This window comes from Aquarana catesbeiana, linkage group LG01 (genome assembly GCF_042186555.1).
Source record: "Aquarana catesbeiana isolate 2022-GZ linkage group LG01, ASM4218655v1, whole genome shotgun sequence".
Taxonomy (NCBI): Eukaryota; Metazoa; Chordata; class Amphibia; order Anura; family Ranidae; genus Aquarana; species Aquarana catesbeiana.
Window position 1 is genome coordinate 541,027,561 of NC_133324.1, and position 24,709 is coordinate 541,052,269.

General features: G+C 39.8%; 1 protein-coding gene across 13 annotated transcripts in view; it reads right to left on the bottom strand.

The window, feature by feature from the left end:
• ADGRL3 (adhesion G protein-coupled receptor L3) overlaps positions 1–24,709 on the bottom strand; it is a 1,522,275-nt gene that overhangs the window by 238,699 nt on the left and 1,258,867 nt on the right. For all 13 annotated transcript variants that reach the window (XM_073595048.1, XM_073595046.1, XM_073595028.1 and 10 more), the window contains one exon: positions 23,362–23,458. In XM_073595048.1, the coding sequence (XP_073451149.1) occupies positions 23,362–23,458 (97 nt within the window). The remainder of the gene's footprint in view (positions 1–23,361; positions 23,459–24,709) is intronic.

A 24,709-nucleotide genomic window follows, 5' to 3' on the forward strand; every position in this document is an offset into this window, starting at 1 on the left:
GACGGCCTGGATGAGATGGTTGCAGTTCCATCTTTGTTAAATTTTTCGATCACTTTTGCTACAGTATTATAATAAGTTTATACAGTATAATAAGACTGATAAGTAAAGCTTTGCTGATCTTCTTGTAGCATTCACCTTTCTTTTGTAAAGAAATTATTTTATTTCTCAAGCCTTGTGACATTTCTCTTCCATCTGGTGACATTGCTGTCAGCATGAAATGGGAAGGGGTTTTCTTTGAGTAACGCCCTTTTATAATTAACTGTCTGTTGGACACCAGTTTAATGAATAATTAGACTCACCTGAAGTTTAATTCTTGTTAATTAGGATTTTGTTGTCTAAAATTTAGCTTTGCTCCTAAGACTTTCATCGGGGTATATTTATTTTTGCAACATGGTCTTGATTGAATTTGTTAGGAAAAATATTTTTTTGTGTGTGCAAATGAACAAATCTTGGTAGCAATCAATTTGTAGCATTTGTATTATAGTGTTTTGTAGTATAGCGTGCCATAGAAAATGTTGATTTCTGAAAGGAAAGTAAAGGTTTTCTGACAAATCTGAACATGTAGTATGTGCTCTTACCTATACATATATGATAAAACGAGTACCTACATCCTAATTCAATATATAGTGAGCCAAGTACAGGGAAAGGGGGACAAAATGATTTTTTCTTGGTACCATTCAAAGCATAACAGCCGAAATTAACAAAGTGTATGTGTGTATATACAGTATCTCACAAAAGTGAGTACACCCCCCTCACATTTTTGTAAATATTTTATTATATCTTTTCATGTGACAACACTGAAGAAATGGCACTTTGCTACAATGTAAAGTAGTGAGTGTACAGCTTGTATAACAGTGCAAATTTGCTCTCCCCTCAAAATAACTCAACACACAGCCATTAATGTCTAAACCGCTGGCAACGAAGGTGAGTACACCCCTACGTGAAAATGTCTAAATTGGGCCCAAAGTGTCAATATTTTGTGTGGCCACCATTATTTTCCAGCACTGCCTTAACCCTTTTGGGCATGGAGTTTACTAGAGCTTCACAGGTTGCTACTGGAGTCCTGTTCCACTCCTCCATGACGACATTACGGAGCTGGTGGATGTTAGAGACCTTGCGCCCCTCCACCTCTCATTTGAGGATGCCCCACAGATGCTCAATAGGGTTTAGGTCTGGAGACATGCTTGGCCAATCCATTACCTTTACCTTCATCTTCTTCAGCAAGGCAGTGGTTGTCTTGGAGGTGTGTTTGGGGTTGTTATGTTGGAATACTGATCTGCGGCCCAGTCTCTGAAGGGAGGGGATCATGCTCTGCTTCAGTATGTCACAGTACATGTTGACATTCATGGTTCCCTCAATGAACTGTAGCTCCTCAGTGCAGGCAGCACTCATGCAGCCCCAGACCATGACACTCCCGCCACCATGCTTGACTGTAGGCAAGACACACTTGTCTTTGTACTCCTCATCTGGTTGCCACCACACATGCTTGACATCGTCTGAACCAAATAAGCTTATTTTGGTCTCATCAGGACATGGTTTCAGTAATCCATGTCCTTAGTCTGCTTGCTTTCAGCAAACTGTTTGCGGGCTTTCTTGTGCATCATCTTTAGAAGAGGCTTTCTTCTAGGATGACAGCCATGCAGACCAATTTGATGCAGTGTGCGGCGTATGGTCTGAGCGCTGACAGGCTGACCCCCCCACCCCTTCAACCTCTGCAGCAATGCTTACAGCACTCATACGTCTATTTCCCAAAGACAACCTCTGGATATGACGCTGAGCATGTGCACTCAACCTCTTTGGTCGACTATGGCGAGGCCTGTTCTGAGTGGAACCTGTCTTGTTAAACCGCTGTATGGTCTTGGCAACCGTGCTGCAGCTCAGTTTCAGGGTCTTGGCAATCTTCTTATAGCCTAGGCCATCTTTATGTAGAGCAACAATTCTTTTTTTCAGATCCTCAGAGAGTTTTTTGCCATGTGTTGCCATGTTGAACTTCCAGTGACCAGTATGAGGGAGTGAGAGCTATAACACCAATTTTAACACACCTGCTCCCCATTCACACCTGAGACCTTGTAACACTAATGAGTCACATGACACCGGTGAGGGAAAATGTCTAATTGGGCACAATGTGGACATTTTCACTTAGGGGTGTACTCACTTTTGTTGGCAGCGGTTTAGACATTAATGGCTGTTTGTTGAGTTATTTTGAGGGAACAGCAAATTTACACTGTTATACAAGCTGTACACTCACTACTTTACATTGTAGCAAGTGTCATTTCTTCAGTGTTGTCACATGAAAAGATATAATAAAATATTTACAAAAAAGTTAGGGGTGTACACACTTTTGTGGGAATATATATATATATATATATATATATATATATATATATATATATATATATACACACACACATACACACACACACATATACACATACACATGCATCTTGTTAATATAGATTATGTGATTTATCACTTTGTTGTTGTAGGATTGGTTCATTTCCCATCTGAACTCCTGAAGAAGCGCTTTCACCGCAAAACTTGTTGAGTGCTGGCTAACTGTACATTCCAACTACATTCATTTGCTGTATTCATTACATGCATTTATAACATTTATGTACAGTCTAGCCATTGCAATGGGTTACTTTTAAACCTTTGGTTTTATTGTTTTGTATATACTTCATAAAATATGTAATATGCTATAAAGTATTTTGATTTTATCTGGCTGGTATGTTTTGGACGGTACCATAAAAAATCCTTTTGCCCCCCTTTCCCTGTTGGCTCACTATATATTTCTGACAAATTTGTTGGGGTGTACTCATTTGTTTTTGTTCTGATCACTGTGTATATATATATATATATATATATATATATACACACACACACACACACACACACACACACAGTGGGGACAGAAAGTATTCAGACCCCCTTAAATTTTTCACTCTTTGTTATATTGTAGCCATTTGCTAAAATCATTTAAGTTATTTTTTTTTCCTCATTAATGTACACACAGCACCCCATATTGACAGAAAAAGACAGAATTGTTGACATTTTTGCAGATTAAAAAGGAAAAACTGAAATATCACATATTCCTAAGTATTCAGACCCTTTGCTGTGACGCTCATATATTTAACTCAGGTCCTGTCAATTTCTTCTGATCATCCTTGAGATGGTTCTACACCTTCATTTGAGTCCAGCTGTGTTTGATTATACTGATTGGACTTGATTAGGAAAGCCACACACCTGTCTATATAAGACCTTACAGCTCACAGTGCATGTCAGAGCAAAAGAGAATCATGAGGTCAAAGGAACTGTTTGAAGAGCTCAGAGACAGAATTGTGGCAAGGCACAGATCTGGCCAAGGTTACAAAAACATTTCTGCTGCACTTAAGGTTCCTAAGAGCACAGCGGCCTCCATAATCCTTATATGGAAGACGTTTGTGATGACCAGAACCCTTCCTAGAGCTTGCTGTCTGGCCAAACTGAGCTATCAGGGGAGAAGAGCCTTGGTGAGAGAGGTAAAGAAGAACCCAAAGATCACTGTGGCTGAGCTCCACAGATGCAGTCGGGAGATGGGAGAAAGTTGTAGAAAGTCAACCATCACTGCAGCCCTCCACCAGTTGGGGCTTTATGGCAGAGTGGCCCGACGGAAGCCTCTCCTCAGTGCAAGACACATGAAAGCCTGCATGGAGTTTACTAAAAAACACCTGAAGGACTCCAAGATGGTGAGAAATAAGATTCTCTGGTCTGATAAGACTAAGATAGAACTTTTTGGCCTTAATTCTAAGCGGTATGTGTGGAGAAAACCAGGCACTGCTCATCACCTGTCCAATACAGTCCCAACAGTGAAGCATGGTGGTGGCAGCATCATGCTGTGGGGGTGTTTTTCAGCTGCAGGGACAGGAGGACTGGTTGCAATCGAGGGAAAGATGAATGCGGCCAAGTACAGGGATATCCTGGACGAAAACCTTCTCCAGAGTGCTTAGGACCTCAGACTGGGCCGAAGGTTTACCTTTCAACAAACAATGACCCTAAGCACACAGCTAAAATAACAAAGGAGTAGCTTCACAACAACTCTGTGACTGTTCTAGAATGGCCCAGCCAGAGCCTTGACTTAAACCCAATTTAGCATCTCTGGAGAGACCTAAAAGTGGCTGTCCACCAACGTTTACCATCCAACCTGACAGAACTGGAGAGGATCTGCAAGGAGGAATGGCAGAGGATCCCCAAATCCAGGTGTGAAAAACTTGTTGCATCTTTCCCCAAAAGACTCATGGCTGTATTAGATCAAAAGGGTGCTTCTACTAAATACTGAGCAAAGGGTCTAACTACTTAGGACCATGTGATATTTCAGTTTTTCTTTTTTAATAAATTTGCAAAAATGTCAACAATTCTGTGTTTTTCTGTCAATATGGGGTGCTGTGTGTACATTAATGAGGAAAAAAAATGAACTTAAATGATTTTAGCAAATGGCTGCAATATAACAAAGAATGAAAAATGTAAGGGGGTCTGAATACTTTCCGTCCTCGCTGTGTGACCTGGAATTAGCAGGTACAATTGTTTAAAATACAACAATAAGTAATGCACTCAACTGACGCAGCCTGTACGCATTACCACCACGCAAGACTCCATTACTGAAGAAAAAGCATGTTAAAGCTTGTTTAAAACGTAACTCCACTTTTGTTGGCAAAAAAAAAAACATTCCCCTCTGGGTGATCTATGTACTTTGCAAGGATTTTAACAAACTTTGTTGCAGATTCCTACCTTTTGTTATTCTGAAGAAATCGCTGTTTGTTCCTCTGTGCCCCTTTGCTGAGTGAGTCTAATGGAAGTGGTTTCATAATTATCAACCAGCTGCTGCAGAATCGGGGATCTAATGAGGAAAATTGCAGGGTCTGCATCTCTTTAGATGTGATTTCCTATTGGGAGTATCTTATCAAAAATTATATTTTGTTGCCGGGGATGCCTGATATCTGACTTGTGTCTTAGTGCAGACTTCTGGGAAAATCAGTGAGCCAATTACACAAGTAGGAAATTATGTTTCTGGGGAGCGTTCTGTACACATTCTGTGTACAGAACACATCCAGGTAGCCACATTGCATTGCACTTTAGAGAAAATTACAGAGCTGCAGATTGAAAAGGAAAGGTAATTTTAATAACATTCAAATACAATATGACTTGTGTCACAATTCTATTTTTTTTAATTTGCTATTTTTTTCCCATGAAAGTGGAGTTACCCTTTAAAGTCTGCTGCACAACATTTAGACAAGCTTGTGGAATACTGGGAGAATATAGTCTGGTCAGATGAGACCAAAATTGAACTCTCTGGATGCCATAATACACACTATGTTTGGAGATCAAATGGCACTGCACATCACCCCAAAAAACCCATACCAACAGTGGAGTTTGGAGGTGGGAAGATCATGGTGTGGGGCTGTTTTTCAGCATACGGTACTGGCAAACTTTATATGTATTGAAGGAAGGATGAATGGAAAAATGTACCAAGACATTTTTGATAAAAATCTGCTGCGATCTACCAGGATGATGAAGATGAAACAAGGGTGGACATTTCAGCAAGAAAATGATCCCAAACACAAAGCCAAGGATGCTCTTAATTGGTTTCAAAGAAAGAAAATAAAGCTGCTAGAATGGTCCAGCCAATCACATGATTTGAATTCAATAGAAAATCTATGGAAATAACTAAAGATCAGAGTTCATAGAAGAGGCCCACGGAACCTTCAAGATTTGAAGACTGTGTGGAAGAATGGGCCAAAATCGCACCTGACCAATGCATGCAACTAGTTTCTACATACAGAAGGCGTCTTGAAGCTGTCATTACCAACAAATGATTTTGTACAAAGTATTAAATACATTTCAGTTAGCATGTTCAATACTTTTTATCAATAACTTCATTTCTGAACTTATTTGTTTTGGTTTCTTTGTATGTATGGATTGCATGGGTTGTTACCGACATGGTGAAAATTGTCAACAGCAGCTTTAGAAATATACTTACCTAGAAAAATGGTGGCATGTTCAATACTTATTTTACCCGCTGTATACAGTTGTGCTCATAAGTTTACATACCCTGGCAGAATTTATGATTTCTTGGTCATTTTTCAGAGAAGATGAATGATAACTCAAACTTTTCTTTCACTCATGGTTAGTGTTTGGCTGAAGCCATTTATTATCAATCAACTGTTTTTACTCTTTAAGTCATAATTACAACAGAAACTACCCAAATGACCCTGATCAAAAGTTTACATACCCCAGTTCTTAATATAGTGTATTGCCCCATCAATGACAGCTTGAAGTCTTTTGAAGTATTTGTGGATGAGGCTCTTTATCTTCTCAGATGGTAAAGCTGCCCATTCCTCTTGGCAAAAAGCCTCCAGTTCCTGTAAAGTCTTGGGCTATCTTGCATGAACTGCATGTTTGAGATCTCCCCAGAGTGGCTCAATGATATTGAGGTCAGGAGACTGAGATGGCCACTCCAGAACCTTCACTTTATTCTGCTGTAGCCAATGACAGGTCGACTTGGCTTTGTGTATTGGATCATTGTCATGTTGGAATGTCCAAGTACATCCCATGCGCAGCTTCCTGGCTGATGAATGCAAATGTTCCTCCGGTATTTTTTGATAACATACTGCATTCATCTTTGCTAACAATTTTGACCAAATTTCCTGTGCCTTTGTAGCTCACACATCCCCAAAACATCAGCGATCCACCTCCGTGTTTTACAGTAGGAATGGTGTACCTTTCATCATAGGCCTTGTTGACGCCTCTCCAAATGTAGCGTTTATGGTTGTGGCCAAAAAGCTCAATTTTGGTCTCATTACGCCAAATGACTTTGTGCCAGAAGGTTTGAGGCTTGTCTCTGTGCTGTTTGGCGTATTGTAAGTGGGATATTTTGTGACATTTGCATAGTAATGGCGTTCTTCTGGTGACTTGACCATGCAGCCCATTTTTCTTCAAGTGCCTCCTTATTGTGCACCTTGAAACAGCCACACCACATGTTTTCAGAGAGTCCAGTCCTGTATTTCACCTGAAGTTATTTGTGGGTTTTTCTTTGCATCCTGAACAAATTTCATGGCAGTTGTGGCTGAAATTTTAGTTGGTCTACCTGACCGTGGTTTGGTTTCAACATTACTCCTCATTTTCCACTTATGGATTAGAGTTTGAACACCACATTCTCGATTCCTTGGGTATCTTTGAATATCCCTTTCCTGTTTTATACAGTTCAACTACCTTTTCCCGCAGATACTTTGATTCTTTTGCTTTCCCCATGACCCAGTCCAAAAACGTCAGTGCAGCACTGGATGAAACATGCAAGGGTCTGTCAGGAGCCCAGAAACTCATTGACCTTTTATACACACACACACTAATTACAAGCAAACAGATCACAGGTGAGGATGGTTACCTTTAATAGCCATTCAAACCCCTTTGTATCAACCTGTGTGCATATTATCAGGCCAAAATCAACAGGGTATGTAAACTTTTGATCAGGGTCATTTGGGTAGTTTCTGTTGACATTATGATTTAAAAAGAGTAAACACAGTTGATTGATAATAAATTACTTCAGCCAAACACTAACTGTGAGTGAAAGGAATGTTTTTGTGTTATCATTCATATTCTCTGAAAAATGGCCAAGAATTCTGCCAGGGTATGTAAACTTATGAGCACAACTGTAATATATATATATATATATATATATATATATATATATATATATATATATATATATATATATATATATATATATATATATATATATATATATATATATATATATATATATATATATATATATATATATATATATATATATCACAGTGGTGTAGTGGTAGCACTCTCGCCTAGCAGTAAGAAGGGTCACTGGTTCGAATCCCAACCATGACACTACCTGCTTGGAGTTTGCATGTTCTTCCTGTGCCTGCGTGGGTTTCCTCCGGGTACTCCGGTTTTCTCCCACACTCCAAAGACATGCTGGTAGATTAATTGGATCCTGTCTAAATTGTCCCTAGTATGTATGAGTTAGGGACCTTAGATTGTAAGCCCCTTGAGGGTAGGGACTGATGTGAATGTACAATGTATATGTAAAGCGCTGCGTAAATTGATGGCGCTACCTGAAATAAATAAATAAAAAAAAAAAAATATATATATATATATATATATATATATATATATATATATACACACACACACAGTATATGTAAAAATGAGACTGCACCGGCAAGGTGAACTCATGACCCAGCAAGAGGGATAGATGGCTGTGTGGGAATGAAGGCCCTAATACAAGGGAAGACCTAAGGTTATAGAAGGGCACTGGTGGTGAGTCAGAGCAGCAAAAGGTGACCAACTGCTGAGCAGATGGGGTTAATGGCCTGGTGTGACTAGGTCAACTCAAATCATCATACAAACAGAGTGCAAGTTGAATAATACCATCATTGATAACCAACACATGGCTCAGGATGTTCATGGCTCGACATACAAAAAAAAAGTATGTAAGCAACACCGTATCCAAAAGGGGCACTTATGGGCCCACTACAAGAAAAGAGCAACAATAGCTGTTGTGACTAGGCCACTGACAGTGTGCAAGTGAGACATTATCAGGAAGGGATACTCAGGGATACCACTGGTGACAAATGCACTATAGGCTACTGTGCAAACAGTATACTAGTGAGACAGACCAACCAGGGTCACGCACAGACCAACTGTAGAGCAGCAGGGGTCAACAGCCTTGCATGACTAGGTTACCAAAAGCTGCTGTACAAATAGTATACAAGTGAGATTGAACGGATATTTAAAGATCACTGCAGAGCCATAGGGTTAATGGCCATGCAGGATCAGGTCACCACAGGCTACTGTGAAAACAGTTCACAGAAGACATTACCGATAATGTCCTCTTCACAAACTACCACAAAGCAGCAGGTGATCTCTACAGTCTGCTGTACAAACAATATAAAGTGAGACATTACCCAGAAAGGTTACACTTAAACCACTTCAACGCAAGGGGGTTAATGTCTGTGACTAGGTCCCTATAGGCTGCTGAACAAACAATAAATAGTGAGACATCTGACATAGGACATCTAAGGAGAATGCCAAAGTTCCAAGTAGAACCTGTAGTTGGCAGCAATGTACTCCCCACCGTGCCAATAGCATGGCTAGTCCTGGCAAAAGTCATTCACCTGGCAAAAGGAGTACTAACTCTATAATTGGTCGAGTAAAGGTTCGTGTCCATCCTCCCTTGGTTACCTTGACTTCTACCTTCCGGGCATTGTTATCATCACTGGGCATAGCGTTAGTAATCAGACCCATAGGCCATTCATTCTGACAAAATGTCCTAGTCCTTTAGAAGGATGAGATTTCCAACATAGGTGAAAGGTGGGTCTGTACATAGGCGATCAGCTGGAAGACTTGCCATTTGTTGCTGTTGATATCTTCCTCTTAACTTCTGACACTTGACATACCTGAAGAGCAGGGAGGAGACACACCTTTTCATACCCACAAGCCAGCTGACCTGATGGCACCTTCTGTAAACTGACGGCCTTGGTGTTGCACTCCTTCATGGTGGTGACGAACGAGAAGAGTAGTAACATGCTGTTGACCTGGTATGATTATAGGATTCTGTTCTTTGCTGTATAGGTCAGATTTCCCTATATGGCTGCCAACACTTGGCATCAACTACAGGGCTTAGATTGAAGAGTGAAGTGTTTTTAGACAATTCGGTTCCATTTCTGATTCTCCCAAAATTCCTCCTGATACACCTCTTGTTGCACACAATGGATAATTACCTCTCCTGTGCATGCAATATCTGCTGTAAGCACAGCTGCACAGAGTTCAAGTCTTGGTATGGTATGTGCAGGTTTGGGAGTGAGTTTTGCCTTGCCTAGAAAAAACTACAGTGCGATTCTCCATTATTTTCAGTGTTCTTTAAATAGGCTACTACAGCAATCGCTTCAACTAATGTATCAGAGAAAATATGAATATATCTCCGACCAGCAGTTGAAATAGAAACTGGAACATAGCAACGTGAGATTTGAAATTTTTCTAGTGACCTCAAAGAATATCTCCACCTTTCCCACTTGTGTGGTTTCTCACTAGGTAAAGGAGTATCCCAGTCCATGTTCTCAGTAGATAACTGTCTTAGCAGAATCCAACCTTGAATGGAAACTGGAGCAATGAAACCCAGTGGATCATAGATGCTGTTCACCACTGACAAGACTCCTCTCTTAGTGAAGGGTTTGTCACAAGTTGACATTTGGAAGGTGAATGTGTCTTGTTTGATGTTCCACAACAACTTCGTTGTACAGGAGGCACATCTGTACCTAAATCAAGGTTTTTTAGACTAGTAGCATAGTCCTCAGAGTGAAAGGCATTCATAAGGTCCTGGCTGTTAGATATAATCTTGTGAAGTCTAAGGTTTGCTACAGACAGCATCTCCTTTGTTCTGGTGAGAAGATTGATTGCTTCTTTAGTGGTTGGAAAGGACTTGAGTGCGTCGTCAATGCAGATTTTTTTCCAACAAATTGGTGAGCATCCATATTCTTCTCTAGCCTGAAACTTTCTCCTTAGCCCATAAGTTGCCACTGCAGCGGAAGGACTGTTACCAAAGACGTGTACCTTCAATTGATAATCTATTACTTCCTTGTTGATGTCATTGTCTTTGTGCCATAGAAACCTGAGGTAGTTTCAATTGTCTTCTCTGACAATGAAGCAGTTAAACGTGTTGAATGTCAGCCATTACTGCTACAGGCTCTTGTCTGAAGATCATCAAGACTCCTATTAGACTGTAGTTCAAGTTGGGCCCGGTAAGGAACATGTTGTTCAGAGAAACACCTTCATGCTGAGCACTGGAATCAAAGAGAACTCTGATTTTGTCTGGTTTGCATGGGTGATATATACACAAAAGGATGCAAGATACCAGAATTTGTCTTCCTCCTTTAGTGGGGTTGCAGGCTCTGTATGGTCTCTGTCAAATATATTTTGCATAAAGCCCACAAAGTGCTTTTGCATCTCTGGTTTCCTGCTTAAATTGCACTTTAAAGTGGATGTAAACCCCAAAACTTTTTTTTTTTTTATGTCATAATGTAGAGTATAAGATTTCCTATCATTTGAGCCCAGTCTTGCCACAAAAAGAGTTAATCCAGCTCTGAGCAATCCTCTTTTATTGTTCAGTGAGATAAAACTTGACAAAAAGAGAAAAACTTTGTCAAATCCTCCCCCTTGCTGTGAGTGACAGGTGATTTACATACAGTTGCAATAAAAAGTATGTGAACCCTTTTGGAATTATATGGATTTCTGCACAAATTGGTTATTCATCTAAGTCACAACAATAGACAATCACAGTCTGCCTAAACTAAAAACACACAAAGAATTAAATGTTACCTTGTTTATATTGAACACACCATGTAAACATTCACAGTGCAGGTGGAAAAAGTATGTGAACCCCTCGACTAAAGCTCTCCAAAAGCTAATTGGAGTGAGGTGTCAGCCAACTGGAGTCCAATCAATGAGATGAGATTGGAGGTGTTGGTTACAGCTGCCCTGCCCTATAAAAAACACACACCAGTTCTGGGTTTGCTTTTCACAAGAAGCATTGCCTGATGTGAATGATGCCTCGCACAAAAGAGGTCTCAGAAGACCTACGATTAAAGCTGGAAAGGGTTATAAAAGTATCTCCAAAAGCCTTCCTGTTCATCAGTCCACGGTAAGACAAATTGTCTATAAATGGAGAAAGTTCAGCACTGCTGCTACTCTTCCTAGGAGTGGGTGTCCTGTAAAGATGACTGCAAGAGCACAGCGCAGACTGCTCAATAACGTGAAGAAGAATCCTAGAGTGTCAGCTAAAGACTTACAAAAGTCTCTGGCATATGCTAACATCCCTGTTAGCGAATATACGATACGTAAAACACTAAACAAGAATGGATTTCATGGGAGGATACCACAGAGGAAGCCACTGCTGTCCAAAAAAACATTGCTGCACGTTTACATTTTGCACAAGAGCACCTGGATTTTCCACAGCAGTGCTGGCAAAATATTCTGTGGACAGATGAAACCAAAGTTGAGTTGTTTGGAAGAAGCACGCCAACATCAAAACCTCTTCCCAACTGTGAAGTATGGTGGTGGGGGCATAATGGTTTGGGGTGCTTTGCTGCATCAGGGCCTAGACGGATAGCTATCATCGAAGGAAAAATGAATTCCCAAGTTTATCAAGACATTTTGCAGGAGAACTTAAGGCCATCTGTCCACCAGCTGAAGCTCAACAGAAGATGGGTGTTGCAACAGGACAACGACCCAAAGCATAGAAGTAAATCAACAACAGAATGGCTTAAACAGAAGAAAATACGCCTTCTGGAGTGGCCCAGTCAGAGTCCTGACCTCAACCTAATTGAGATGCTGTGGCATGACCTCAAGAAAGCGATTCACACCTGACATCCCAAGAATATTGCTGAACTGAAACAGTTCTGTAAAGAGGAATGGTCAAGAATTGCTCCTGACCATTGTGCACGTCTGATCTGCAACTACAGGAAACGTTTGGTTGAAGTTATTGCTGCCAAAGGAGGTTCAACCAGTTATTAAATCCAAGGGTTCACATGCACCTGCACTGTGAATGTTTACATGGTGTGTTCAATAAAAACATGGTAACATTTAATTCTGTGTGTGTTATTAGTTTAAGCAGACTGTGATTGTCTATTGTTGTGACTTAGATGAAGATCAGATCACATTTTATGACCAATTTGTGCAGAAATCCATATCATTCCAAAAGGGTTCACATACTTTTTATTGCAACTGTATCTCGTGCACTAGCCTAAGACATGCATTATTTTTTAATTCCCACCCCCACTCCTTCAGCAACTCTGCAAGCATTGGCTGTTCCACACCTCAGCATGATTTGGCATGCTGAAGTCATGTGGTTACTTTCCTGTCTTTTCACTGGATGTTAGAGATCATAGCAGAAGTTCATTGTAAGAAATACACAGGAGAAAATGCATATTGACAAGGGGCATATTGACAAGGGGAGTGTGGAGGTGGGCGGGGAGTCTACTGACATCACGACTCCACCCACCAAGCTCCAGACAACAGACCCAGCCACAGAATCTGCAGTTATTCGGGTCTCATAACAGACAGAGGGGAGACATTTGACAGGTAAAGATACATGCAGGAGGCATGTATATCCTTATAGATAACCCCTATGGCAGTAGTTTAGAAAGGATTACATTGGGTTTACATCCACTTTAAGGAGGAGAATCTACTGATGGCCTGCTGCAAGCTGTTGGGCAATCTTGGTAGACGAAAAGGTAGGGGTGCTACCCAATTATTGGAGTCGTCTTGAAAGAAATCATTGTCCAATACTTTAATAAACTCTTTGTCTTCCATTGAAAGAGCCAGTATATCATCTTCACTGGTTGCATTACACTGTAGAGCCAAGGTCATCACCATGGAGAAAGGTCTTGTGTTACCTGAGATACCATGTTGCCATTCGCAACTGGCTATCTTCTCTTTCACCCAGTAGTGATGTGGGCATGGCTCAAGGTAAGTGTTTCCGGCCATTTGGCAGAACATTTGTCTTGAATGACAAAATGTTGATAGGTCTCTTTATTTGCCTATACAGACATTGCCTATGATGGGCCAACCTAGATCCATGCTCTGGGCAAATGGGGCATCTGGGGGTCCCCTGACTTGTCTGTGTACCTTGTGAACTCTTAGTAAGCCTCTTCCTAACAGAAGAAGGATTTGAGCATCTTTGTCAAAAAGCAGTATCACATTTGCTATTACCTTCAGGTGAGGGTGATGGAAGGCAGCAGCTGGAGTATGGATTTCTTCCCTGTTAGCAGGTATCTGATTGCACTCAACAAGTGTAGGTAGGGGTAATTGCAGGTTACCTTTGAGAGAAGATGCCATGAATCCTCAAGCTCTTCTTTCAGAAACCTCTGAAGTTCCACTACAAGTACCCAAGGTGTAAGGATGAACTTCACCTTTTATTTAAAAAAGGTCAAATAGTTCGGATTTTGCAAGTGATTTATTCCTCTGATCATCTAAGATAGCATAGGCCTTTAGAGTTTTTTTTTGTTGATCCTTGTGGTATATGTTCATCAATTATATTTTAGCACAGGACATATCACAGCAGTCTTCTCCACAAACTACAGTGCAGAATAAAGAAAGTGTCCTGCAATTATCCTTGATCTGTATTCTCCCCGCCATGCTTTGGACCTGGGAGGAGAGTTTGCAGGTTGTGCAGGGTTGGGATCAAGGGGATGGAGGGCTTGCACATGCTCTTCAGAGCCACACTCTATGTACTTGATGGGCATATTACAGTCCTTAGCAAAATGTTCAGTAGAAGCACAACACCTGAAACATACCCCAAATATTTTTAAAAGCTCCTTACGCTCTTCAAGAGGCCTTTTCTTAAAGCCAATACATTTTTTGAGGGGGTGTGGCTTCTTGTGAATGGAACATTCTCAGTTAGGTTTTTCAATCTTCCTACTCTGTTTGCGGCCACAACTGTGGTAAGAGTGGGAAAGTTGTCAGTCTTTTTCATGGATACTGGGCCTCTACAGTTTTTATAGTTGCCCTGAAGACTGGTACTCTTAGGAAAGAGTGAAAGAAGACTGTACTCACCATAGGAAAAACTTGGATCGTTTTTGATCTCTGCAATTTTCCTGAATTTGCAGAAGAAAGAGAATGGCGGAAAGGAAACCTTGTCCTCTTTTTTGTATATTGACTAGTGCAGACTATTTTTCTTGCAAACCATACAGGAGATTGGAGACGATTGGGTTTACCCCTCTGGCAGTGTCCAGGTAACTGGGTCCAGGTAGTTTTGAGTATAGTTTTGGCTAGCTGAATCTCAAGGAGAAGGTCACTCAATCTCTGGAACTCCTTGTTGTCCTTACCAGATATCTTTGGGAAAGTTTCCAGACACATGAACAAAGCACTTTCTATAGCTTTTGGACTGCCATAACTTTGCTCTAGTAGATCCCATGCAGCAGTGAGGCCTCCTGTAAGATTTGTATGTAATCCAACCAGATGTGCTACCGGCGCAAAACTAAAAATATACTAGTTTGCTGCAATCAGTAAGCCTACACAAAAATGATAGAGTATAAATATAATATAAAAGTGGATTGTGCTAACTTCTGTGTATGATACCACTGCTGAACTATGCAAAAATAGGATATCTATCCTATGTAGCATGCTTTTCTGTATCAATTAATATTGTGTCAAAAATATACTGTCCACTTAGTGTTTACTAGTGACAAAATAATATTCCAAAAACTGTTTAAAGTGCTAAAAAATTTAAAATATGACAAATATTAAAAAATGTGCAATGTGCCAATATTGCTTAGTGACCATCAAATATCACATATCAACATGCATATGTACTATATGCTCCAAAAAATGTCCTCAGCATGTGCAAAAACACTACAGCCCATTAGATATCCTCAGTGGGTAATTACACTAGGTGCTACTAAAAGCTATTTAAAAACTATTAAAAAAATTATTAATACTAAACAATGTGCAATATTACTAAGAAAATATCACATATCAAGATGCATATGTACTGCATAGTGCAAAAAAATATAAAAAAATATAAATATATGTCCTTGACATTTGCAGAAACACCACAGTACACTGGATGTCTTCAGTGAGTGATCACTTCTGTGCAATGACGTTCCTTTTCAGTATATTGTGCTCCTAATTCACCACTTATCGTGACTTTACCACCACCTCATGCAATGGCCACTCACCAGATGTAATAAGAATAAACGCCTTTGGCTCATTAAGGATAACCAATCCGTTTGTGATGGGTCCAATAGCAGCCTTTCCAAGCGATGTATTAGTATCACTTGCTCTGTTCAGTGCTCATAAAGACATATGGATAGCCATCATGGTATAGTATGTAATTTCATTTTATTAAAAAGGTTAAAAACATGGTTAAACTCACATGTTATGGTGCCCTTAAGCTGGCACCAAGCAAATCCAGAAGTGTATATGAAAAGCGGTGTCTCAGTTTGTTTCCCCTCCGTTACTGTGTCTCCTCACAGCGTCATGCATTCCAGGCCTCACTCTCGTTCAACCGGAAGTGATGACAAAGTTCCCAGCAGCTTCTACGCGTTTCGTAATGTAATTTGCATCATCAGGAAGTATTAATAATTCTTTAAATAGCTTTTGGTAGCACCTAACGTTATTGCACAAAAGTAATTACCCACTGAGGACATCTAGTGGGCTGTAGTGTTTTTGCACATGCTGAGGACATTTTTTGCAGCATGCAGTATATATACATGTTGGTATGTGATATTTGATGGTCACTAAGCAATATTGGCACATTGTAAATTTTTTAATATTTGTCATATTTTATTTTTTTTTAGCACTAGCCCTTTAAACAGTTTTTTGTAATATTATTTAGTCACTAGTAAACACTAAGTGGACAGTAAATTTTTGACACAATATTAATTGATACAGAAAAGCATGCTGCATAGGATAGATATCCTATTTTTGCATATTTCAGCAGTGGTATCATACACCGAAGTTAGCGCAATCCACTTTTATATTATATTGCTGTAAGATTGTCCATGAAAACTGATCTTAATGGCTTCACACATGCAGCAGATAGAGGACCAAGCCATCTAATCAGCAGATCCAATTCTTCAGCAGCCATAATGCCAAGATCACTGATCGCAGTTCTGAAAGCACATTTCCAACTTCTGTAGTTCTCAGGTTGGTCATCAAAACTTGTGACACCAGTCTTTGTGAGCTCTCTGCGAGGTATGTACCTCACATACTCTGCTGTCTCAGTTGTCTCTGCCTTCATGCAATATGTTGTGTGCTGAACGGTGCTGATTACGCTATCTTTGACATTGTTGTTAAAGGACACAGGGAAATGTTCCAATGGTACTTTGCTTTGAGGCTGTAGTGATTACAAGAGATTGATGGCTTGCTTGCAACTTGCTCTGATGCTCTATGACGTACGAAGATAGGTTAGATAAGCAGGCAGGAAAGGCACTGGAGTTATTTTGCATGCAGGAAGTTGCTGGAACCTCTTTAACTTGAGGCTGTGAAGAAGTCTCTATGTTGTCAGGAGCATTGGAGACGATGGAGTGTACACTGCAGTGCCTTAGGACATAGTCTTTAGTGCGTTTGAGGGGATCTTCCATATCTACTATGTTTAGGTTGATGCTGTCTTTCTCACTTGCACCTTCGTCTGCACTGATAGCTTTCTCTAGGACCCTTAGCTTTGCCATAGCTGCATCATGTTTACACTGTTTGTTTAAGATTTCTATTGCTGCTCTCTGAGTTTCCAACTCTGCTCTTTGACGCGCTGACCAAGTTTCCAACTCTGCTCTTTGACATGCTGTCTGATTTTCCATCTTTTCTTCGTATGCAACCTGCACCTTGCTGGCTTCCGCTTCCCTGCGGGCATTATTAAGTCGCACACTGAATGTTGAGTGTCTTGAACCATAGGATTTAGAGGACTTTTTAGAATGTCTGGTGTAAACGGATCTGTGAGCTGCAGTGTCCTGTAGCAGCGCTATCTTTGCTTCTGCCTTTAATTTGGTTTGCTGGATAAAACCATCTCTTTCTAGATTAAGAACCTGGAAGCTGTTTAATTCCTCTAGTGAATCTTCCGTTTTCATACTTTGTAAAACGTTAATAAGCCTAAGCCTACTTACTGGTAAGCTGATAAAGCTCATATGAGGCAGAAAGTTGTTTATTGGTGCCCTCTAGTGGCAGTAGTTCACGTTCAACAGACAGTGTATTAGATTAAGTAACAACCTTTTACCATAATAACTTCAGGCTAATTGTCAGTTCAGTTCTTAAAGCTTCATAATTCTCCATTACTTTCCCAGTTGGTTTGAGAGTGTTTGGGTAACTCAGCTGGCTCAGTGTCTTGCTCTTCTGTGTGTGAGAGGGAGTCTTTGTAACTCATGCTGACACAGGCAGATAATGACTGAGTAAAAGGCAAGCAGGCTAGCTGTAGCTGTGTGTGCTGTAATATAAAAACAATGCAGCCTGAACTTAGGTTATGAGGCTTACACGTGCTGCTCTCTTGTTCTTCCTTGCAATGAGAGCAGTAAATCTTGTCTGTATTAGTACTGTCACCCATGATGTGATTGTAGCTGTATTACTGCAATTGTGCAATTTTTTACTGTCACCCAGAAATATTGTAATTAAGCTGTGAAACTCAATTTTTCTACTGTTCTGACTCAACTACAAGGCCATAAACTTTATCTCCAGCGAAATATAGGGCTTATACAACCTGGTGATCTATTTATTCCTTGCATAAATTCAGACAGTTTAACTCAATGAATACATTTGCATGTTGAGGAGACAGACAATGAAGCCTTTTGAATGCTCCGTTTAATGAAGGATACTCATAGGTAGAAAAATGTTGTAAACCACATGGAAAGAGGTCTACACCATGACAGGATACAGTGGATGGAATGATTCTAGAGAGAGAGAGGGGAAGTAGTATACAGAAGTACGGTGAGAGAAAGAGCTCAGCTTAGACAGGAGAACATAACTTAAAGATACAGAGCAATGATAAACCAAGTTACGAGCGCCGATAAATGATAATAAAATCACACAGTGTAACATAACAGCAGCTGACAATACACGCAGGTCTGCAAGGTGACATAATCCCAAGATCAGAGCTTAACTGTCATACCAGGCTATTTTTACCACCATTAGAGACATACTTACACAGGGAGTTCTCAGAGGCTGGGTTACACCAGAGGCTGTACCACTGCTCTGAAAACAGAGTATCTGACACAGTACACAAAGGTCTAGAAAGCACCAGAGGCAGAGCCCAGTTTCCAAGGGACACTTAATTTATCTTTGCTCCATCCATAAGCCTACTCACAAATCACAGAATAACTGTTCAGAGACTGGTTTGCATCAGAGGCTGTACCACTGCTTTGAAACTGAAGATTGCTCTGTAGCTGCCATAATTACACGAAATCTGGAAAGCGCCACAGGCAGAGCCCAGTGCCCGAAAGACCCTTAATTTACCTTTGCCTCATCCATGGGTGTGGGTAGCCACAGAGTGAGTCTGCAGAGACTGGGTCCCACCTAAGTTTGGACCTGGAGAGTACCCTTTGGCTAACGAATGCAGTACACTATAGACCTGGAAAGTACCACTGGTAGAACCCAGTGCACGGATGTGACACTTCAGGCAGGGTCCACAATCTTAGGTCCTGCATGGTCTAGATATGGCCTCTAAAGCAGTGTTGAGGTAAAGCCAATTTAGCTGCATAGAGAGCAGATCAATAAGCATTTTATATTTCAATTAGAGCGAAAAATACATCCACAAAGTTTTGAAAATGTTGATAGGAGGAAAAATGGTAAAATATAAGAAGGGTTTTCTTCAGCATACTTCCTCAGACAATTTAAGGTATGATGGTTGAAGACGTGATTATACAGAGGCTGGCTTAAAGTGTCACTAAAGGCAAAATGTCCTGTTACCCTTATCGTTAAAGGTGAAAGTGCCTCATGCACACTGGACATTATAAAAACACCAGTGGCATTAGCTGTAGAAAGTTGTAGCTGTAGAGTGAGTTTTTCAGCGTTTTTGCAGTAGCGTTTTTCAGCGTTTTTTAGCTGTAGCATTTTTGTAGCAAAACTATACTCCCACAAAAGCTTATGGCTCAAAAATGCTAATAAATGCTGAATAGCTGCATTTTTTAGCGTTTTAGGCTTTTATCAGAGTTAGGCCTCATGCACACTAGATGTTTTTACAGTTGCTGTTTTTGGCTTCAGGCGTTTTTTTTTTTCGACAGCCAGTAAACTCCCCAGCTTGTTATCCTTATGTGTGAATGCACACATAGGCTGTTATCAGCCTTTTTTGGCAGGGGCGTATTCTGGCTGGAAAAAAACCCCAGAACTAGTGGGTTTTAAGAGGAGTTTTCAGCTGTAAAAATGCTCCAACTCTGATAAAAGCCTAAAAATGCTGAAAAATGCAGAAAAACGCAGCTATATGGCGTTTATCAGCGTTTTTGAGCCATACGTTTTTGTGGGAGTATAGATGTGCTAAAAAAAGATAAAAAACACTACAGCTGAAAAACGCTACTGCAAAAATGCTGAAAAACTCATTCTGCAGCTACAGCTTTCTACAGCTAACGCTACTGGTATTTTCAGAACAGTGTGTATGAGGCCTTAGAGCGTTTTTACAGCTGAAAAACTCCTTTTAAAACCCACTAGTTCTGGGGGGTTTTTTCCAGCCAGAAAACGCCCCCCGGCCAAAAAACACTGATAACAGCCTGTGTGCATAGATATATAGAATAACATAGTTACATAGTTACATAGTAGGTAACATGCTAGGGAGTTTATTGGCTGCAGAAAAAAAACATCTGAAGCCAAAACCAGCAGCTGTAAAAACATCCAGTGTGCATGAAAAGAAAATCCCAAATTTTGGGAAATCTTCCAATGGGGACATCAGTTCTGGTGACATGCCAGGATTCCCCCACTTTGTAAAGATTTCCTCTCACTTCCTGTTTTGGCTATGGGACAGTAAGTGAAGGAATATTCCCCAAGTTGGATACAAAAAAATCTGACAGGGGTTATAATGCTCCCTAACTCCATCCAAAATGAAAAAAAAAAAGTTTTGCCTTTAGTGACTATTTTAAGATTTTTTGTATGCTAGTGTCTAAAACCTTCTAAAGGAAGTATTATAACCCAACTGTCTTAACAGTAATTAAATCATGTGTTCCTTAAAGGGATAGTTCACCTTTACAACAAAACTGCCTATGCAGATAAGGGGCATCTGTAGATAAAAACAAACTGTGCAGCTCTGACTAAAGTTGAATGAAGCCCTTGCTATAGGAGCAGGCCATTTACATACCTTATGAAGCCTGACTGGAATACTCCCAGGATGTTGCCAAGTACTCCCAGGATGTTGCTAAATGAGGCCTAGTCATCACTGCTCACCTCCACCATCCCAGGAATGAGCTATCAAATGCTGAGCTCAGAGCTACTGCATTAGGGGATAGAAAAAGCATGTGAGGGGGTTTGAATCAGAGAGAAAGCTCACTCCTGTGATGGTGAAGGAGAGCAGTGACAACTACGCCTCACTTAGCAACGTCCTGGGAGTACTTGGCAATGTCCTGGGAGTATTCCATTTAGGCTTCATACGGTGAAGTGCATTTTTCCCAAAAAAATTGTGTTTGAAAGACCGCTATGCAAATACAGTGTAACATAAAATATTGCAACAATCGTCATTTTATTCTCTAGGGTCTCTGCTAAAAAATATATATAATGTTTTGGGGATCTAAGTAATTTTCGAGCAAAGAATACTAATTTAAACTTGTAAACAAAAGGTTCCAGAAAAGGCCTGGGCAGCAAGTGGTTAATGAACAAGATGTACAAAAAGTCTTGTATTAAAGAATAACCCCCATGGCAATTGTTAGTAATACACAGCACCTTAGATAACTATGATAAAATGTCTGCTGCACTTAGTAAGGAAAATAACAAAAGCACTAAGTTTAGCTGCTTGCACAATATTGATGAAAGATCAACAAATTGTAAAAAAAGGGGTACAGGTGCATCACTGTATATCCATCCGCCTTTAATAAGACTGATGTTATACCTGACTGCTGCCCATGTAAGGAGGGTCTAAGAGGAGGGTTCAGATAATACAATCGGAATATCTGCTAAACTACATAAAGACTGATGTCATACCTGACTGCTGCCCATGCGTTTTTGACCTTTGTAATGAGGGTCTAAGTGAAGGGCAAGAGGCAGTGTGTTTGGGTGTCCGCGGTGGATTCCTCACATGTGTACTTTGTAGCTGCACTTTACCTCACAAGCCTCCTTCAGGCTATTTCCTGTGGACTTTTTGTCTATGGACTATTGTACTATTTAATTGATGTTTAAGCGCTGCACCTGTACCCCTTTATAAGGTTTAGAAAAAGATCATCTTAATCTGAAGGCTTCTGTAGTCCTTTTTGCACACTCAGAAGCTGGGAGAAAGTGAGAAAGGTGAACTATAACCCCTGAGTCTTAATATAAATAGTCAAACTCTTATAAATCAATTAGACTTAACTATGTGACTAATATTTATTTTTCAGAAAAAGCCTTGCACAGTTATAATTATTAGGGAATAAATATTCCCAAACTCAACCATGACTGGTTCTCTAAAAGTGAACCCATGAGAACAGAAAAATGGTCATTGTTGGCTTGCTTTCAAAGGTAAAGTTTCCAGAGCGGTCATAAAGATCCAGACTTTACTACCTACCGTAATACTATTCCAAGCATGCTGGAACAGATGTCAGACTTTTTAGATACATCAGCTGCATGTGTCAGTGACATAACAGTCTAGGTAATGAACCAAGGTTCACTTTAAAAAGAAACAATCATGATTGGGCTTGGGGATATTTAGTCATAAAGGTTATATTGATATTTGACTCTTATTTCTGTCTATTTTCTTCATCTTTTAAAACATGTCACAAATAGCAGCTTGTTTATTTCTGTCCTTATAGGTTACCTTTAAGCTAAGAAAATGCCAGTAAAAAGTTTGTTTGTGACTCTTATAAAGAACATCCTGTGACTCTTATATTGCAAATAATGATTGAATGTTTATGACATTTTTGTTATTACCTGTAGGTCTTTTTTAGCAAATGATAGAAGGCTGACACAAAAGTGTTCCTACAATAATGACACTTAGTACTCTGGGATTGTGTACTTTCACATTACAATAAATACTGCACTGTGATAATCCCTCTTACCTTATTCTAGGAATTCTCTTGTTCTTCCTGCTGAAAATTGTCAGTTGAAAGTGGAAAAGTAAAGGATACCCTGCCATATATCCAGAAAAGTTAGGACAAACTATACTACCTACTTTAATTATTATCTCATCACTATTTGTTTTCCAATTATTTACTTTTTAGTGAGCCGATTAGTTAAGCTTAAGATTGGCAATTTCTGACTATTTGGAAAAACACTAGCATAGCTTCATCTACAAATGCTGTATGTATGTATATGGGATCTAGCTGATATTTTGTACAGATAATACGTGTGCTGCAATTGGTTGTGTAATGCAAAAAACATATCAACCTTGCCCAAAATAAATGCACTCTGTGAGGCTGATGTACTAAGGGAGTAAGTTTTGGATACCAAATATGTGCAGGGGAATTTGAACAAACATTTTCCTATGTTTGGATGAGTGAATATAGCTTCAGTGAGCATGTGAAGCATTTATTTCTTTAGTAAATAAATCCTAAACTATAGTATATTTATTTAAAATGTAGTGCATTCATGATACAACAATCATCCTGTTTAAACCATTATGTAGAGAAAATTGTTCATTTTCACAGTTCTATGCATTAGATGTAGATAGTTAAATAAATTGAAAGTGAGAGTAAGCATATTTACCTCGGTTGAGAGAAGCCGAACTGTTTATTTCTCCAGTAATAAAGGAAGACTCAGACTGTTTTCTAACGGTGTCATTCCACATCCTACGGATTCGACTCTGTAAAAAGAATACAATGGTATGCTTAGAAAAGTAGTATTTAAAAAGCTAATAATCATTTTTATTATAGGTCAGACTTCACAACCATTTTTTATTTTTATAAAAAAATAAAATACATTTTCATTCAAAGTTTCTTGCAACCATTACAAGTAGTGTGACAGGATAGTCAATTCTTACAGACATAGTTACATAGTTAGTCGTGTTGAAAAAAGACACAAGTCCATCATGATATGGTTTACTCATATCATATAGTCATTCAGATCACATATACCTTTTTCTTATTCCACTGTACATTCCAATTAGGCAGAGAACTGCTCCGGAGAGCAAGAAGATAAGAATTCGGCCAGATGGCTCTCTTGAGCGGTTACAGGACTGCTTTGAGAGGACCAACTGGGAAATTTTTGAACATAACCTACACATGTACACTAAAACAGTACTTGTGTAGACATCGTTACAGAAAGGAAGCATATCAAGGTTTTTCCAGAAACCCTGGATGACCAAGAGAGTACGTTGTCTTTTGAGAGAATGTAATAGTGCCTTTAGGAATGGGGATAAGGTTAAGTATAGTGTTGCTAGAGCTAATCTAAAGAAGGGCATAAAAAAGGCCAAATTCATTTATAAAAATGAAATTGAAGAATATTTTTAGAGGAAATTATGCACGTGAAGTTGGAAAGGGATACAACATATCCTAAATCATAAAGAGAACACTCAGCAGGGTATAAACATTAATATTCAACTGGCTTAGGAATTAAACAGCCTTTTTTCACGTTTTGAAGTAGCAGTACTTCAGCAAACACAACTTTTAAGCCTGCGTACGGGAGATGCTGTACCCGTGGTGCAGGAACACGAGGTGCGTCAGGTATTTAAGTCCATTATTGTTAGGAAATCGGCGGGTCCAGATGGGGTCCCAGGGAGGGTTGTTAAGGCCTGTGCCCACCAACTTGCAGGGGTTTTTACTAATATATTTAATCTATTATTATTATTGGCCACAGTTCCATCTGCTTGAAATCTACTATTATTACCCCGATACCCAAAAAAACAAATATAGATAGTTTGAAGGACTATAGGCCAATTGCACTTACCCCGGTAATAATGAAGTGCTTTGAGGGTCTGGTTTTACAACACATTAAGGCAGTGTTACCAGGTAGTTTTGACCCTCATCAATTTGCGTACAGAGCCAATAGAAGCACTGAAGACGTTATTGCTCTTGCACACTACATGTGGCTTTAAGTCATCTGGAACACTCTGGCA